General features: G+C 39.0%; 1 protein-coding gene across 5 annotated transcripts in view; it reads right to left on the bottom strand.

Annotated features, from left to right (window-relative positions):
• KIF13A (kinesin family member 13A) overlaps positions 1 to 18882 on the bottom strand; it is a 217877-nt gene that overhangs the window by 92466 nt on the left and 106529 nt on the right. For all 5 annotated transcript variants that reach the window (XM_083187859.1, XM_083187862.1, XM_083187860.1 and 2 more), the window contains exons 5-9: positions 9673 to 9765; positions 9376 to 9556; positions 4898 to 4985; positions 2347 to 2481; positions 975 to 1087 (exon numbers count right to left, since the gene is read on the bottom strand). In XM_083187859.1, the coding sequence (XP_083043985.1) occupies positions 975 to 1087; positions 2347 to 2481; positions 4898 to 4985; positions 9376 to 9556; positions 9673 to 9765 (610 nt within the window). The remainder of the gene's footprint in view (positions 1 to 974; positions 1088 to 2346; positions 2482 to 4897; positions 4986 to 9375; positions 9557 to 9672; positions 9766 to 18882) is intronic.

The raw sequence follows: 18882 nt of genomic DNA, 5'->3' as shown, positions 1-18882 counted from the left end.
TGCATTGTGTGTTTAGACTTGGATCCTATCCTAATTATATCTCATACTATGCAAAGGGCGGTATTCAATGTTCTCCGATAGTTGTTTTTTTTTCGCATTTTCTTTGTTTTGCGCTCATTTTATATGTGCGATACTTTTCACCTATTCAAAGTTTGTTTTTTGGTCTTTCGATAATGTATCGCTTGTTTTTTATTGTTCGTTTCTCTCGCTTGGTTTTCTGCGTTAATTTCGCATTAATCGGGCGATAACTTTAATCTATCGCCTTTGAAAGAAGCCGATAATATATCACCTATTCGATGTGGACTGTATGCAGCCGTCTGTACATTTATCGGTCTATTTATCGCCATTTTTTACCGATTTCATTTACATGCGCAATGAAAGTTAAATAAGACTGTAATAAATAATAACATCACTGAAATAACAGTTTTTTTACCCAAATGTTATATAACTAATTATTAAAGCTGTAACACTTTTAATTAAATATATATTTAATTTTATCTGGATTATTTTTCAACATTTACTTTTAACCATGATCCTCGGGGGCATCATGTGATCATGTTTTACCCATGATTCATATCTCCATCATGAACAAATCACTCCTATCTGAGACTTCAGGGAGTAAACAGCATTGGCAGTCTGCTGGTATTGGAATACGTTTTTTTTAGGTCTTCACTCGGGAAAGCGAAATAACAACTCCCACCGTTCGCCTCATAGGTGTTTTATCGCAATTACGCGTTACGCGTCACACTAATTTTGAATAGCGGGAAAAATCAACTAAGCGATACATTAACGCACTACGAAACAACCGATAACATTTCATTATCGCCATGCGAAGCACTGACACACAATATTGAATACCGCCCAAATACTCCAAAATACGGAAAAATCCAATCTCCAAAATTATTCTGATCTCAAGCATTTTGGATATGGGAGGCTCAAACTGTGCAAGTCAAAATTATAAAATATGTAAGTACTTGTTGATGTTGCTCCCTTCCTTGAGACGTTCACCAGCAGCGCCAGTTTTGGACACTCTCTCGCTGCCAGCCAGGTCCACCAAGCTGACCTTACTGACACGTTCTCCTGAGTTCTAAGCAAAAACATAAAATTTTATAACAATGCCACGGTAAAATACTGTAAGAAATATACCAATATTAGAGAGTTGCATATTATACATACCACTGAGTTACTATAGGAGTAACACAATTTTAGCATTTTATATGGACCAAAATATTATTGATTTATTCAAAATACTTACATGGATATGTAGTACGTGGCTAAGTTTCTATGACTTCATTACAAATAAATCTAAACTTGCATGTGTTGTTGACTTTTATAACTGCCCGTGTAGATATATCGAGTATGTTCTTCGCTAAATCTAGCACGCAAAAGTCTTCTCTAGCGGCCTAACAGCCATTATGCTTACATGATGCATCACTAACAGCTACAATTGTAAAAAAAATCCCAGTTATGAATTTTTGTACCTCCACATCCTGTCAGTGTAATCGACCTTAAGCAATGCATCAGGGCAGCTGTTAGGAGTGTTGATGAGGTCATGGTCCAGTTTGTTTTGAAATAATTGAATTCAGGAGTAGCCAATGGTCCTCATGATCTACTAACAGTTCATGTTTTCATATCATCCAACAGGTGCACATGTGTAGTTATTACTAATATTTTGGCCGAGTTGAGAACCAATGGTTTATGTAAAATGTTGTTTCTATTTCTTTTATAGTAATCCTGTGTTTAGTATAGCTGTGTCCTTCATAATTATTTAATCTGACAATTTTTTTTTTTTTACACTGGATACAATTTAACTTAATTTAAAAATAATTCTTGTTTTACAAAGTGATTTCAAACAATTTGGAGATCTTGCAGTACAATGTAAAGTATACACTGCAAACATACCATTCCAGATCATATAGTTTTAATAGTGGAAACTCTACATTCATTATTTATTCATTTTTTTTAAATAAGATTTAGGAGGCTGTGGGATATAACATTTGCAAATAAACTGGTTGTAAACTCTTTAAAATTAATCTATTTTGGCTTTTTTTAACCCATTAAGTGCCAAGTGAATTTGTCAAACAGGTGTGAAAATTGCCAAATAAATATTTCAATCATCATAATGACCTGCAATGTTTACCTTATATAGGAAACATACGTTTTTTGTACACATTTTTTTATTTGAATTTATATAACAAATGTGAGCATCGTTGGAATTTTTAGCAGATATTTTGCACATCGCTCAGAGATGTCACTCAAAGGGTTAACAGAAAAATAAGCATTTCAAATATTTTATACACTATCATTTTTGTTTCTTTTTAACACACAGCAAATGTATATACTTACACCAGACTGATGGTCAAACAGAGTCTGGGTGACAATAATGCTAAATACAGCATGAGAACGGCTACTCTCTTCATTCATGTTAGTTGCTGCAACAGTACGAGATTTATTTCCTTCAGACATCAGAGACTCAATATCCTATTACAAAAATAAAACAAGAGCTTAATGAGGTAAATGCTGAAAACATGGCATGAGAGAACTGTGGTTAACAATTCTATTCTCTATCCTACCCAACAACATGACATTTGGATTATTCCATATATGTGGTAACATTTTGTTCTTCAAAATTGTGAATTGAGGTTATAATTAACATTTTGAAGGATGTCAGGATATCACCCTACTTTTTATATTAATGGAAAGATAACATTTTGACCAATTCAAGTTTGCTGTTATGGAAAGATAACATTTTGACCATTTCAAGTTTGCTGTTACTGTAGTTGATATACTTTTGGTTTTCTACTTTAGCCAATAACATATAACTTTTGTCACTGCTAGCTGGCAGCTGCATTATAGACCTGGGGTCTATTCATGTAGTAAAAGGTTCTTTATCTTTGGACTACAGGGCTTTTCACTGTTACCATCTATTCACAGAAGACGTTACAATGTAGAAATCGCAGATGCCCACCCGCTCTGTATCAGGATCGCTAACCCATGCAGCCCACTCCCGGCTCTCTCCGCCCCCTTCTGTGATAGCAGCCTATCAGTGGAGCCCCACACATATACATTTGTGCCGGGTCTCCTCCTGACTGCACACTGCCCAAGTGGCCACTATGTGCTTTTAAACCAGACAAAACTTATGCATAATGCAGGTAACCTCCTCACTGCTGCTTAAGTGCCCCCACTTTCTGCCCCCACCCTGCTCTGGCTGTCTGGTGCAGACTTGCTACCCCCATGCTGCTGCTCTGACCTGTGCCTAACCACCTCTGTTGAAGAATTAAAGAACCTGAAGATTGACAGAACAGGGACAACCCAGAATCGCCAAATTATGTTAAATTACATTAAATAAAAATAATTGAAAAAACGAAAACCTAAACATCGCATTCTTACATATATAGACCCATGGATCTGCCAAGCAAGGCTACATGAGAGCATGAAACAGTATATTTATCACCAACTGAAAGCTAATGGCCATGCAGAGAGTGGCCCTTTGTGCACAAAATTGGGCATAGTATTGAATGTAATTTGCCTTCAGTTTGTTCAGTTGCTGGCTGCATAAAAAGAATATATAATGTTATCATTTGGCTAAATTGTCCTGTTTGATAACAGGATTATTCATGTAAGAATACAATAACTGTCCTTATAGAGGCAAACATGTTCTAATCCTCTGTCATACAGCTGAAAGGGGAGCATTATGCTGCTTGCTTTGTCTAGGTGTATAATTAATGAGTTTAGTAGTAATCCTTTTATGGAGGATATCTGCTGCAAAGCTATGTAAAGCTAGTTTACATTTAATTGGCTAAGTATGGAAGGACTCTATGGGGCATTTCCTCTAAGTGGCAGCATGAAAAAGACATTGCTTCTTGGTGTGTTTAAGCAGGACATTTAAAATGGCAATACTGTTCAAAGCTTAACATGTCGCTGTTCTGTTTTCAGCAGTATTGCCATTTTAAATTTCGGACTTTACCAGACCTTTTAGAAATGGAAAATATATAACATAAATATACACTTATGGGACATACAAAGGAGGCGATTACTGCCCCAATTCTAGCAGTATAAATCTAGTAATTTTCCGTATTGAGAACACGGGCAGTGACAGATCGCTCAGCACAAAACTCCCGTCGCCCTGTACGTACGGGGCATAATACCCTTTTCCGAGATCTTGATGTGGAAATTTGCTGGAGCAATCCTGATCAATCCGGGGTCTTTCTGTGTGAAAGGATCCACCTGGGTTAAAATTGCTGGATGCCAGTGGGCGGATCTTTTCACACAGAAAAAGGACCTACCACTTGCCCTGTCAAATTCCCAGGTTCAAATGCTTGCCCCTGGCATTTTTAGCTTTTGTAAAAGATACTGAGCTGGAACTAGAACCCAACCCATGTTTAAAAAAAGACAGGTCTTAACACCAGCTTTTGTGTGAAAGTAGTACAGTATAACAGTTTGTACATAAGGCTTGATATTTGGGTGGGGGGTTTTTTTTCTTTTTTTTTTTTTTTTTTCAAACAACTTTATTAATTATGATAGTAAGATCAGTAAACATAGACATGAAACAATCAAACTCAAATACAAAGATGGGGATGTGGCAGAAAGATATAGCTTGCAGAACCTACTATGGCCACTGGTTTTTGGCGACATTTCAGTGATATTTCTATATGATATTGCCTTTCACAGTAAGGCTAGAGACTTCTAAAAATAAAAATTTACTCATTGACAATGTATTATATTTCATTTGTGAGATGCATTATGTATGCTAAAGGTCAATAGCATTAGCAATGTTAATTTGTAGGTGATTCTGGCATTTCTACAGTATCTGTGTAAAATTCTGTAATTGACCAAGTCTGTTTAGCAGTTAATCCAATACGGCCCAATTTTTTAAATAATATGCATAAAAAGTTACCTCAAATGTAGTTACTGCTAACTGAGATAAACCATCCACATATGGTCCCAACACCTTGTGCTCCCGGACTTTAAGGGATTGTCGACTTCTAGAAAAATAAATAAAATAAACCACAAGAAGAAAAACATAGTTTTAAATGTTTGGGAGCTGTGTAAAATATTATTTATATGATTGTCAAAACAAGCTGCATACGCCTAGGAAAGTAGACAGATTGGTGTCAAGCTGTGTACACACTGTGAGATTTTGTGTTCAATGTTGACTATATAGTCAAAATCGAATCAAAATCAAATGGACATTGAACGGTTTTCGATGCTGATTCGATCCCAATGGGTGCTCCAGTTTATTGTAAATTGAACAGTAAAATAGACTGTGCAGGCAAGACTTTATAGTACAGATTTGCACTATTAGACTACAGATTTGTATAGTCCAAATCAAATGCATTCTGCTTGCTGTTCGATTCGATCAAGAGTCTATCCGAATCAAATCTGTATTGAATCGCTAGCAAAATCGCACTGTGTATGCACAGCTTTGGACTGTCATTTGCACCTGCTTTTGTTTAGAAAGATATAGCAACACCCTTATATGCAATCCGTCCCAGAGACTACTGTAGCTCTCTGCAGTGACTGCTTGCTGCATTCATGACCAAGTCACAATTATAACTCGGCTAATAGAACTGGTTGCTTAGTGTTACGATAACGGGTTCAGCTTTACTGCAGAAGTCGACCTCTGCTTGGGGCCATATTTATACTCTCATTTCTGTGTTTCAATGTCAAATAACCCTATTAACATATTTCTAGGTGCAAAGTTATTGAACCCTAAAGGGGTTTCTGTCTTTCCTGGTACAGGAAGAGTGATGGCTGCTGACTATCAGACAGACTGGTTGACAGGAAGGGGCTGATTGGCTAGTTGTTTATCATTGTCACTTTTTGAAGCTTAGTACATCCAGCTCTACAGTATACGTTCAAACTGCTGACACTCCGGGAGGCTGTTCTTTACTGTCAGCCTATCCCCCCTCAGGGGGTCTGGTACTGCACTTGCTGCTCATCAGCTTTTTCTTAAGGAAATGTCCACCTCACAGCTTGATTGGTGGGAGGATAAGACGCTCGCCCTCTTGCAGTTACAGTCTCCGTTATTGGTTCCTCCTGTCTATGACAGCTACCTGAAATAGGGATCTGGGCAGCAGCAGGTGGCCATGACTTGAAGTAACCCCATTGGCTGCACTTCACTGACTGATCACCTCCCAAGGACCAGGGGATCTGCTCATATTTATGCCCCCTACTAGCACAGATCTTTTCTACAAAATGGCAGCCATGGGCAGCTCCAACTGTCACTAGAGCCCAACTGTCAGTACTATTTGTGCACTGAAGTTACATGACCCACTGACTGCGTCTGCTGCTATAATGGTCAGCTGACAGTTAGTGTAATTCGGATAATAGAATTATGTCTCAGTATTTTATAGGGAAATCTGTAAAATACAGGCAGCCAGTGGATGTACTGAGAGGTGGTCTTGGGGCATAACATCAGTCAGGTGGACAAGAAGAGTAGGGCACTCACAAAGGGGGGGCTGGGGGGAGTTAGAGGTGCCACGGATGAGATCCACCACCTCACTAGGACCACTTTAAGCACTGCTTAGGCCTATATTCTGCTTTTCTGTTTGTCCAAGCATAAATATATACTTCTGCTTGTATGCATGACTGGGAGTATTTTCTATTTTATTGATGCCCAATAGCAAATACAGATTTTCCAAAGCAAAACAAATGTCCATGAGTTTAAGTGTATGGAACACATGCCTTGCATAAGCTAGTAATGCTGACCTGTATGTATCTTGCGATACACATAGCTTTGCATATACACGTTACTAACGTAAATCAGCAACATCGAGCTGTGAGTGTGCCACAGCTCTAATTGCCAAAGTGTGCATCAGCCACATAGGGGTATATTCAATTAGAGTCTGATCCATTCTGACATGCATTTGTCAAAATGGATCCAAGAAGCCCTATTCAATGAGCGCTGCTGCTGTCAGCAACTTCCAGTCTGTGAAATCACTGGGAGCTGCTGGGGGGGACCAGCACTCGCCAGCCGGGGGGGAGCTGCCAGGAGAGAGGAGCCTGGCTGGGAGGACACCCATCAGTGCTAGGACTGGGTGAGAAGCACCCGATGCTGTCCTCCTCGCCTCACTTCTTTTAATGTCAGATTGAGATTGTCAGAAATGGGCCAAAACCTGATGAACTTGGGCCGGTTTCCGACAAAAGCACGTGCATATTTCGCCAATCCACTGGGTTTCCAACAGGTCGGAGCATTCCGACCTGATGGGAAAAAAAAACGAAAAAATTGAATAGGTTGAATCACGGCTTAGACTAAAAATTTGAAAACTGACATTTTCCGACAAAACGCAGTTTCGAACTCTAATTGAATATACCTAATAGTCCCAATAGTACGTTTTGAATGCAAGTATAGCTTAAAAATAGGCACAGTTACAAAAATAAATACTCCATTTATAAAATAACAAATCTGTAGCTATAACAATTGGCATATATTTAACATTGTTGTATAGAATACAAAATAAAACCACCAACATTAATAATTTACGTCTCTGTAACATAGGTAATGATGTTTATATATTCAAGTAAATGCCTGAGTGCATTTGGCAAATAAGAGAATGGCTACTAATTATAGTAATGTAGCTGGGGCTGTATATGACAGGAGGCACTGCTGAAGTTTCCACGAGTCAGATAGGAAAGAATTATGGATGCTTTTAAATCACTCAGGGTTGGTTAAGTTTACAGATGATGGGAAACAGTTTCAGCTAACATGAAATGTCCGTAGCATGCTAACCCTCCATGCTTTGTACAACAATAAAAACAAATATAAATATAGAATATCCCGTGGAAACTAATTTAGCATATACCAGTATTGCAAACTGCCTCAGGGATGAGATTTCAATTAGTGTTCATAGCGGTTGTTTTATTATGCTACAGCTTAATTTATCTGTACGTTATGTATTAAAATGCAGCCACATCCATAGCTCCTGTGGAGCAGACCAAGCCATAACATGCTCCTCACAGTGGGAGCGAGCATGGTCAATGATGGTAGGGTGCACACTAGACGATGTGCCCGATACGTTGGTCTGAGCTTCAGGATCGGAAGATATATAATCTAGTGTATACCCAGCATTAGCTATATCATGTGGACCTTTGAAAAAGCTGTACCAGTGTCAGCGAAATGCACAAAGAGCCTGCTAAATGCTTTTCAGCCACCCACTATTGCTTTTTATCACTGCTGCCGATCCGGACCACTTGCCCTACACACCACTTATTACCATTGGAACATATGGACTTAATTGCTTTGGTGAAAGATCCCTGCATCCACACAATCTGAGGAAACACACTCTGCATTGCTTCCAACTTGGACTCATGACTCTAGCGGTATCTATGTGGTAAATATACAATTAAAGGGCCAGCATTCCAGGAATGCTAATTGTGAACTCTCTGCTAATTGGCAAAATTATAGGCATGGATCAATAGAGCAGTACATGTATTCATCAGTGTATAATATATATATATATATATATATATATATATATATGTGTGTGTGTGTGTGTGTGCATAAGGTGGCTTGATATGTGATTTTATTTATATTATTAAATATTGGTATTTAATTTTCTATTGGATGATTCAGCACCACTTCTTTCTTTATTGTTTGCTACCATGTTGACAGATATCTATAGGAACAATCAACTGGTTATGATGATTATCATGCCTGTATACCATAGTTGCCTATCCTCCTGCATTCTGCAGGAGACTCCCTTAAATAGCAGCAATCTCCCTCTCTCCCTCATTAGTCTAGCAATCTCCCTCATTTCACCTAGCCCACATTACACTGTTACACTTTTGGGGAAAAAAGGAATGAGAGATAGATACATTTACATAGAATCATCCGCACCATTTCCTAGCACTTTACCAAGTATAGTAGCTCTCACTAACTGCTTTGGGACTCATTTACATTTGGATATAATTCATTTTAAATTACACACCCTCGCTTCTAGGTGCTACGTTCACAATCTCTTTTCACAATCTCTCCATATATATAACTAGACACTAGAGGAGTGCGTCTCAAGAAGCTGATTTGCTTTCTCTTTGTCGCATATAACTAGACACGCCCTTTGGGTGGAGCATGACACGCCCCCTCAATGGGGCGCTGTGCAAAATTTTACTACCAACTATATTCTCCTTGAAACTAGTTTTCAAAAGTAGGCAAGTATGCTGTATAATCAGAATAAAACTGGGAAAACATAGAAAGAAAAAGGAGATATTCTAAAAATTACTTTTTGTTGTTGTTTTTCGGTAATTATACATAGCAGGACGCGAAGGAAAGCCATCTACTCCGCCGCTCATCTACTGGTGATACCAGCACATGAGTGTTGGTAGCCAGTATGTATGGGCCTTAAAAGGAAAGGCAGCAGATGCTAAAACACTTACCCTTTAGGGTCTAAGAGATCTCTGACCTTCTCATTATATATTTCCATATAAGAAACTTCTACTTTGAAGGTCTGAGAGTCATTCTCTTCCTCTGTGGCCCTCAGGAATAAAGCGCAGCAAAGTCGTGGGATAAGGCCAGGCTGATCTGCTGTACCCATCATCGAGAACGATTTTCCTGAACCTAGGAAACATTACAATAAAAAAATGAAAAATGTACACTAATGTAAAAATAAACATCCATTATATACAGTATATAGAAAATACAGCACACACAATAAATGCACATTAGTCACATACCTGTTTGCCCATAAGCAAAAATGCATGCATTGTATCCCTGAAAGGCATTATCCAGAATTCCTTCTCCAAGGCACTTAAAAACCACTTCCTGTCCTGCAAAATTGTACAAAATAATTATAATAGGGCACAATGTATTGTATGCTTCAGTACTAATACTGTGTATTAGGGCTTTCAAAGGCTCATAGAAACAAATAATGAGAAACAACAGTGCCTTATTCATGTGCTACTTTTGCCAACTGTGGTCAATCACTGAGTGTCATTACTTCCTTTTCCCTTCCGACAGCTGAGCTGCACGAGTGACTGGCATACATTATACAGCCAAGCTTGCACTGTACAGAGTATATAGTGCAGATACAGGGATACTCTTCTCAGCCAGGCGCCTGACTTCCAGTAATGAGAACACATTATATTCCTATCTCTCTGATGTGAGCAAATCATAAATTTTTCAATTGTTTGCCAATAAAAAAAAATACACATACAGGTTGAGTATCCCGTATCCGAATTATTCCGAAAACCACACATTCCAGAAAGTGAAAAAAAAAATTTTTTTTTGCTAAAAACTTACTGGGGACATTTGTAACAGCACTACTGAGGACATGATATGTAACTGGCACTATATATGTACAAGAAAATGATTGCTTGGCATTCAAATTCAATATCTGAGATAGTACACAAATTTTGCTTCATGTTTTGAAACCTTGTTTTTTGAGCAAATAAAATATATTTGTGTGTATTTTATGTGGTAATAAAATATATTTGTGTGTATTTTATGTGTTTATACAGCATACATGCAAGATACTTCAAAATACATAATTGAAATATTAAAATATTCCGAAATACGGAATAATCCATTATCCAAAATTCTCCTGGTCCCGAGCATTTTGGATACGGGATACTCAACCTGTAATATAATTGGATACACAATCATTGCATTTGCTGGGTACTCTACTGTACAGAATACCATACAATCAGTGCCTGTAGAGATTTAGTCTTCACAAAAGAGAGACAGTCACAGTTCAGTACAAAATAGAGACAACACTTTTTCCTATGAAAATAGGCAGTACACAACATACTTATTTAATAAATTCATTAGTAAACTAACAAAAAGTTGCATTCACCAATAAATGTCCAGAGTGTCTTGGAAGAGTAAATGTCATTGTCAGATTATGGGTTACTGGTGTGTGCATGCAAGTGTTTGAGTGGAGTGCTTTTTGCGATAAGTGTTGAAGACATGAAGGTTTTATGTAGCTTTCACTTAAATAGAAGCTTCTAGAACAGCTGAGTCTGGGAGTAACTGGGTGATGATGAAAAGATACCAAGAAGTAGTTAGCAAGGAACTAAAACTTAAGGCCCATACACACTGGGCAACTTTGAGCTGAATACCTCTCAAAACAGCAAGTTTGAGCGGCTTTCAGCTCAAAGCCACCCAGTATGTATGGCCCAGCGATGAGCAGCGAGCGATGCTGCGCGTTCCTGCATCATTGCCGGGAAAGCAGCTCATCTGCTGGTATTACCAGCAGATGAGCGGCTTTGTGGACGGCTTTCCATAGCGCTGCGCTATGCAAAGCTGCCCGCCCCCCCCCAATGATGGCGCCGGGCAGGGGGAAAGCCGCTCAGTGTTTATGTACTGAGCGGCTTTTCCCCCCAGCGATGATAGCGATCATCGCTGTCCATACACACTGGGCATAATTGAGCAGGGGGCTCAGGGTCAGGTGTTGCTGAATCGGAAGGAACCAATGTCTCTTTTGTGAGCCGTAGAAGATCAATAAAATTTTTATAAAATCGAAAAATTTTGTGTTTATTGCAAACTCTCCTTTATCAGTTTTTGTTTTCTTGAGAGTCATAGGGTTATTAGTTATTTTGTGTGGGGAAGATGGCATCCTAGATTGAGCTTGACAGTCCTTTGCTGAGATAACTCTCAATTTGCATACAATTGCCTGACCTTCTGCAATAGCTTTGCATCCTATTTGAACAGGGTATAACATGGTCTTGTACCCCTGCTGAGAAGAAATAGGATCAAATAGAAACACAGAATATGAGGGCAGATAAGAACCTCTTTGCCCTTTTTTATTTATATTTTTGGCAACATCAACCCTATTTGTTCTTTAGGTCTTTATAGGGGCTTCCCTTTTATCACCATTAAAATAACTGCCTTGTGCCCCAAACTCATCTTTATTGTCACACCTCACTATCACATCTACTTTCAACTACTGGCATTAAGTCAGTGATAAGACACCACCCAATCAACTCCAGTCATTTTTCAACCACAGCTGATTGGCTGGTGCGTTACTTCCACTTAACACTGCTTTATCACTTAACCAGGCTTAATGCATCTGCCCCACTGTGTCTTCAATGCAAAATTTTATTACCATATTTGTAAACAATATAATCTAATACATTCAATAAAATCTCGCAAGAGAATGTCAGACATTGTGGTGGGGCCTACACACATAGCGATTTTTAGCTATTTTCTAAGTGATCTGACTAGACTGCTTAGAAAACGACCCTACATCGCTGTGTGTGTCGGGGTCAGCGTTAGCGGTGTGCGGCCCTCTGCAACGCTATCGCTGGTAGAATGAAGAATGAGCAGGGACCATAAATATAGTCATCGCCAGTGTTCTCTCACCGGAGCACACTGGCACTGACAGCTTGCTCAGCACTACACATCTGTGTGTGGGTGTGTGCTGAGCAGCGCTGTGTGCTAAGCGATCTGAGCGATCTAGCATAGCTCAGATCGCTCAGCACACTCGCTATGTGTGTACGCCCCATTGTTAATAAATATGCTAAATAAAAATAAAAACATCGCCACATCTGTTGTTAACTTCTTTATAAGTCAACAGAATATTATTTCTTACACTAGTCCAGTGGTTCCCAAACTGTGTGCCGTGGCTCCCTGGGGTGCCCCGGGACACTTGCAGGGGTGCCACGGGTTGGTGGACCAGGACCAACTCAAATTATTTTTGGTCAATTATTTATGGACAAAACCACTGCTGATGGCTGCCAATCATAAAATGTGTACAATCAGAAGAAAATCCTGCCCTTTACCACATAACTGAACCTAAGAAGCACATTTAAACACAATCTACTTAATTTCATATTTATTTTTTTGGGCCTAGGGGTGCCGTGGATACCCTGTGGATACTCTAGGGTGCCGTGATTTGAAAAAGATTGGGAACCCCTGCACTAGTCCAAAATATAATGACAAATGGAAAGTCTGAGTAGATGACAGTATCTTCATCTGATAAAGCTGCAATGCTAATGCTGGGCATAAGTTAAAGATTATCTGTGAGATCTGCTTAATATAGGTGGTTTCCCAAAACGACTGTACAGTGTATGTGCACAAAAGATCTGAAAATATAGATGAGTCAGACATATATACTCGTTAAGTATATTGTATAGAACGAATAACCAAATGTGATATTTTTCAGACCTATATATGACATCGCCAAACACTGAGATATCCTACAGTGTATGCCCCTGATATTTGCTAGGTGTTATGAAGTTAGAAAAAAATAAAGTGTTACAGGTGTCATCACCATCATCAAAATATGTCTCCAGTGTTTGCAAAAGACACACCTTCAAAGAATCATTCCCCCGAACATTGAATATGGTGAGTGGCCGGAGCGGGGGTTAAATGGAGAGAGTCACTTGTTTTTGCTGATCCTCGCCGTTTAACCCCCTCGCCGGCCGCATTGAATACGGCCTATAATCTATGCTACATATAGTGGTCACAATAAAAAGGGGACGCTGGACAGAGTGCAGAGGGGTTAGAACAGCAGAAAGAGTGGTAGGGTCAGCAAGAGTGGAGGGGGGACTGAGGTGACCTGGCATATGACGGGTCTGCTAGACTAGTAATTAGGTCAATACATAACATCCAGGCAGCGACAGGTATTACAGCTACTAAATAGCAACTGAATGTGAAAATTAGTTTTGAAATGCAAAATAAAACAGTTATGTGTTAAAAACATTCTAATTACATTTCCCTCAAAGTAGTCACAAGCTTTTAAGTTTATTTTCTTATTTACTTTTCACAGTAGTGTTACAGTTTCCGGTACTTATGTAATATCTGGCCTCCCGTTTTTCTTATGAGACCGCGTCCCCTCGCGGGGCTTGCTGCGCTCGCCACGCTTCGGGCACGGTGGCTCACTGCATTCGCCACACTATATAAAGTCAACTCCATGCGTAGTTGGATAGTAGGGGTATGAAAAAATGGGGTGCATTTAACATGGAAGCCCAGATAATACATAAGTACCGTCACTAGCTTTGGTGTGTGCTCAATGCTATAACAAACACGTGATCCCAAAGTTAATTACATTCAGCTGATTGCAGTATCCTGGAAAAAAACATCACAGGCTGTAAATCTAAACTTTCATGAGTGTAATATGTGTTTATGAAATGCATGGGGAAAAGTTACCACTGCTCCTCCTTAAGAACTGGAGGCTTTTAATTATTACAACTGACAGTGAGAATAAAGGAAACAAACAGAAAACATACTAGCAAACTTTCCTTGAGGGGAACGGTTGAGGTTTTTTGTTTTTTTTAATGCTACCAATTTTATGTGGTGATTAGATTTTCGAGGATGTGCAATTGCAATACTGTATGTGACTGGGCCGATCAGCAATGCCCCATGCACACTAGAGCAGGGGTGGGCGATACAAGTCCTCATTTGAGTCCCTGTGTTTGTGATCCTTGTCACAAGAATATAGATCTATATATATATATATATATATATATATATATATATAGATGTATGTATGTACGTACCTACGTACGTACGTACAAACATACACATGCATGCACACACTTCGAACTTCATAGTATAAATATATACATACACAAACAATATACATGCACACAGCATACACAGACAGTATACATTCACACAGCATACATAAACACACACACACTATACATGAATACAGTGTACATAGAGACACACAGTATACATGCATACAGCAGAAATGCACACAAAACATACATACACACGCAGTATACATACAGCATAAATACACACAGCATACCATACATGCACACACAATATACATGCACAAAGCATACATACACATACACACAGTATACAAATACACCATTAACATGAAAGACAGCCGGACAATACCCCACACACACACGTACTCAAACAACTCACACAAACTGCTGCTTTATTTGGGACATCATGTACCTCAACTGATTTTAACACCCGTGGTGTGCTCATTTCAGACCCTTTTCACTTGAGCCCCTTGTTAAAGTCAGTTAACTTAATGCGTTAACGTTAGCAGGTAGTAAAAATTAAAGGATTAGTGTGTTGACAGGGTTGCAGCACCTGTTAGCCCCCAAGGTATAGAGGATTTTGTTTTGCTTCTACTAAGCATTAAAAAAAATCATGCATTAAAAAAAATCCCTGATAAGTGCTGTGGCAAGCTCATTTTATAGGTAATTACAGCCCAAGGGGATCAAATAGTCTGTGGTAAAATTTCCACAGCTAATTGAATTCCCCCAATAGAGTAACGGCAGGCAGTAATCAGAGTCAGTTCTGGGGAAGAAGCAGGCACAATATCTAAGAATAAACCAAGGTCAAGGAGGCAGACTGTCACAATAAGAAAATATACAGTAGTTAAACATCCCAAGGCTGTGTGCTATTGGCTGTGGCCAGGAAGTGGGTGGATAGTAGGAACCTTCAAGCATTTCCATAAGGTCCCTTTAGTATCTATAATAGTATCTCTAATATGTTATAAAGAAGCTTTTCCGTATTTTTGATTCTGTACTGTATTATGTTAATTTTATCTGTTTAGTGTCTTGAGTCCTTTTGGAGAAACAGTGCTACAGAAATACAATTATTACTATTGTCAAGTATAAGAAAGCAATAATCTAAATAAACAAGAGCTATTGTGGGTTAACTGGGAGAGCTAATGGTCTTGAGTTCATAAGGTCCCTTGGCGCATATCAAATAATTTTATTGCTGAATCAGGACAAAAGCTTTTAACACTTGTTTGCACATTTTAACAGGCATTCCCCTCTATGGGGTGTATTCAATGCTGCCGGCGAGGGAGTTTTTATGGCGAAGATGGCTTGTTTTTGGTGAGGATCGACGAAAATAAGCCATCCTCATAGTTTAACCCCCTCGCCGGCCACTCACCCTATTGCAGTGGTTCCCAAACTGTCTGCCTAGGCTCCATGGGGTGCCTTAGGACACTTGCAGGGGTGCTTTGGGTTGGTGGACCAGGATCAATTCATATTATTAATGTCAATGTACCAGGCAAAACCAGTGCTGGTGGCTGCCAATCATAATATATGTGGACAAACAGGAGCAAATCCTTTCCCTCACCAGATAACTGTGACATATAAACACAATGCACTTCATTTAATATTTTTTTCTGAATTTCTCGATAAGAAACATTTGGCCTAGGGGTGCCTTGAAAACATTTTGATGCTCTTGGGTGCCGTGATTCAAAAAAGTTTGGGAACCACTGCCCTATTGTATGTTCCCAGGGGAAACCTCACAGTCGGAGGACAGCGAGGATTTGACTGAATGGCGAGGTTCAAGGCTAATACAGAGAGCCCACTGCAAATAGCTGTGAACCTCTCCGTTTTGGTGGCCACACACGCCGTTTCCACCTTGCTTTTTATGAATAGAAAGGTGGAAACGGCCACTGCAGTGGGTCAGTTGAATACTGAGGGCGGGCTATGGTGGCAAACAATAGGCACTGCTTGCTGTTATAGCTCGCCTGATAGGCATTGAATATACCCCTATATAACACCAGTAGGTTCCTATCCCAACATCACTGTCTTATTAACTGATCTTCTAAAACTTTCCACTTTTTTCGGTCTCTTGCTGTACCACTTTTTATCATTATACAAACAGATATACGGTCAGTACAATGCAATAAAACCCACACATTTTTTTTTACCTTAATATTGAAACCTAAATATTTTAGAATTCAGTTTGGAACTTTAAGTTTGATGTACCATGCAGTGTACAGAGTGGGAAGATGAACCAACAGACAAGGTGCCCCTAGTAAACAATCAGTTTGTATTATTTTATAGACTGTACTTGATAAATGCTATCACAAATCTGATTAGTTACCACAATCTCTGGACTGTCGCTTGCAATTATTGCCGGTACTCACAATCCTTCCCCCCTCCCCTCACCTAATGTTCAGCTGTAAAACGAGTGAAGGAGTTCCGAGTAAATTTCTGTTTAAAATAGCTGGCAAAGCAGTTGGTTTTTTAGAGCTTCTAACCCACAAGCATGTCCACAAGAACATATGACCTAGTTTTTATGTCAATCTGACTGAAAGGAATCATTGATAATTTAAGCGTATTAACTTATTAAGGAAATGTAATAGGGTCTGAGTTTGCGGAGGTCCAGTTTTTCAGCCAAGATTGCCAATCTTTTTAAAGCGGCAATCATTTACAAGGCAAAACCGCCTGGTTATGCCTTGCAAATGATTTGCCGCTTTAAAAATACAAGCTATCTCAGCCAAAGTCCCAGACCTGAAAACTCTGACCCCATTGCATATTCCCAATTATTTCTAACCGCAAGTTATAGAAGTAATTCCACTGCTTACATTAAGCTACTTATTTGATTTATCGTTAAGGTGCTATAAATTCTCATTTGTGTTTTTTTTTTTAAACTAGATGGAACCTTACTATATTCTAGATGATACTTTTGGTATCCATTAATAATACACTAATTATTCTATAGAAAATAAAACCAATGTACCCATTTTTCTCATGGGAAGCACCATGTGCAGAGGCCGAACTAAATGTCTGAGTTCAGCAATATAACTCTAGTACTTGTACTACTTATATTACTCTCTATTAACATGTACACATGCAAAATTTCTTTTTTGTTATTCTTTACCAAAATACAAATATTTGTGACAATATGGTGGTGGCATTTTATATTACTGCCTCAGAACACTCAGTTCATTAGCTTAATTCCCGACAAAGTTTGTACAGTACATTGTCTACTTATATGTGTGTTTTTCCTCGAGTGGTACGATTTCTTCCCACAAAAATCAGATTTGACCACAAAAGGGATCGCTAGGGGCAGATTTAATTGTCAAAGATTGTTGTGGTAAAAATCACTCCACCCCTGCATGCTATTTATTCATTACTGTAGATATGTGTGCTTATTTTGGGGCAAAATATTATAAATTTTGGGATACATACAGTTACAAAAAATGATTTATTTATACTTACATTGTTGCACTAATTAAGATAACGGAAATAGTCCATTTGCCTAATAAGACATTAGGGATTTTTATTTAGACATGCTCTGGGACTGCGAGAAAACAGCCATAGAAATTCCATCACAAATTACCATGACAGATTTTCTGACCAACAATTCACAGATTGTCCCGTGCCTCAGGCAGGAAAATCATAATCCATGATAAGCAGCTGCTGGAGTTCCCGATAACACTTGGGATCAAAAACTGATCCCTGATCCCATGTGTTTTCACGTGAATGCAGGTCCATTTTCTGCTGATAAAAATGTCCTCTAATTCTATAACGCGATAATGATGATCTGTCATTAATCGCAAACTTTGTATAAGTGTTTGTGTTTTGATTACTTTATGCTCAAAACTGTGGTGGTCAACTTGGGGGCCCCCATCTAAAACTTGTAATTAGGGCAGGGGTTCCCAATCTTTTTTGATTCACGGCACCCTAGAGAATCAGAATTTTTTTCACGGCACCCCTAGGCCCCAAAATTTTTTATTAGATTGGGTTTATATGCGATTCTTAGTGGCAGTTATGTGGTAAAGGGCAGTATTTGCTTCTGTTTGTACACATTCTATGATTGGCAGCCACCAGCACTGGTTTTGCTCATAAATAATTAACCATTAATAATTTCAGTTGGTCCTAGACCACCAAGCCGCGGCACCCCTGCATGTGTCCCGAGGCACCCCAGGGAGCCACGGCACACAGTTTGGGAACCACTGAATTAGGGTATTTCTTTCTGCACTTATAGCTGAACATCAGACAAATAGTGTGTGGCTCCTGAAGAACAAAGACAGAACCTAGCTGTTAAGACTGTTATCCAAAATATACTATTGTATGAATATCTACAACATAGAAAACAAAAAAGTGTCAATTAAATTACAAGCAATTTATTTGTGCTCGGATGTAAACACAGCTACAGTATATGGCACCTCCAGGTTTTTGTTCACAGCCTCATATGGCAGAACACAAAAGTCCAAAAGGGAAGGT

Source organism: Crinia signifera, chromosome 5, assembly GCF_055691185.1.
Source record: "Crinia signifera chromosome 5, ASM5569118v1, whole genome shotgun sequence".
NCBI classification, from domain to species: Eukaryota; Metazoa; Chordata; class Amphibia; order Anura; family Myobatrachidae; genus Crinia; species Crinia signifera.
Note: the sequence above shows the minus strand (reverse complement) of the source record. Positions and strands in the feature narration are given on the sequence as shown.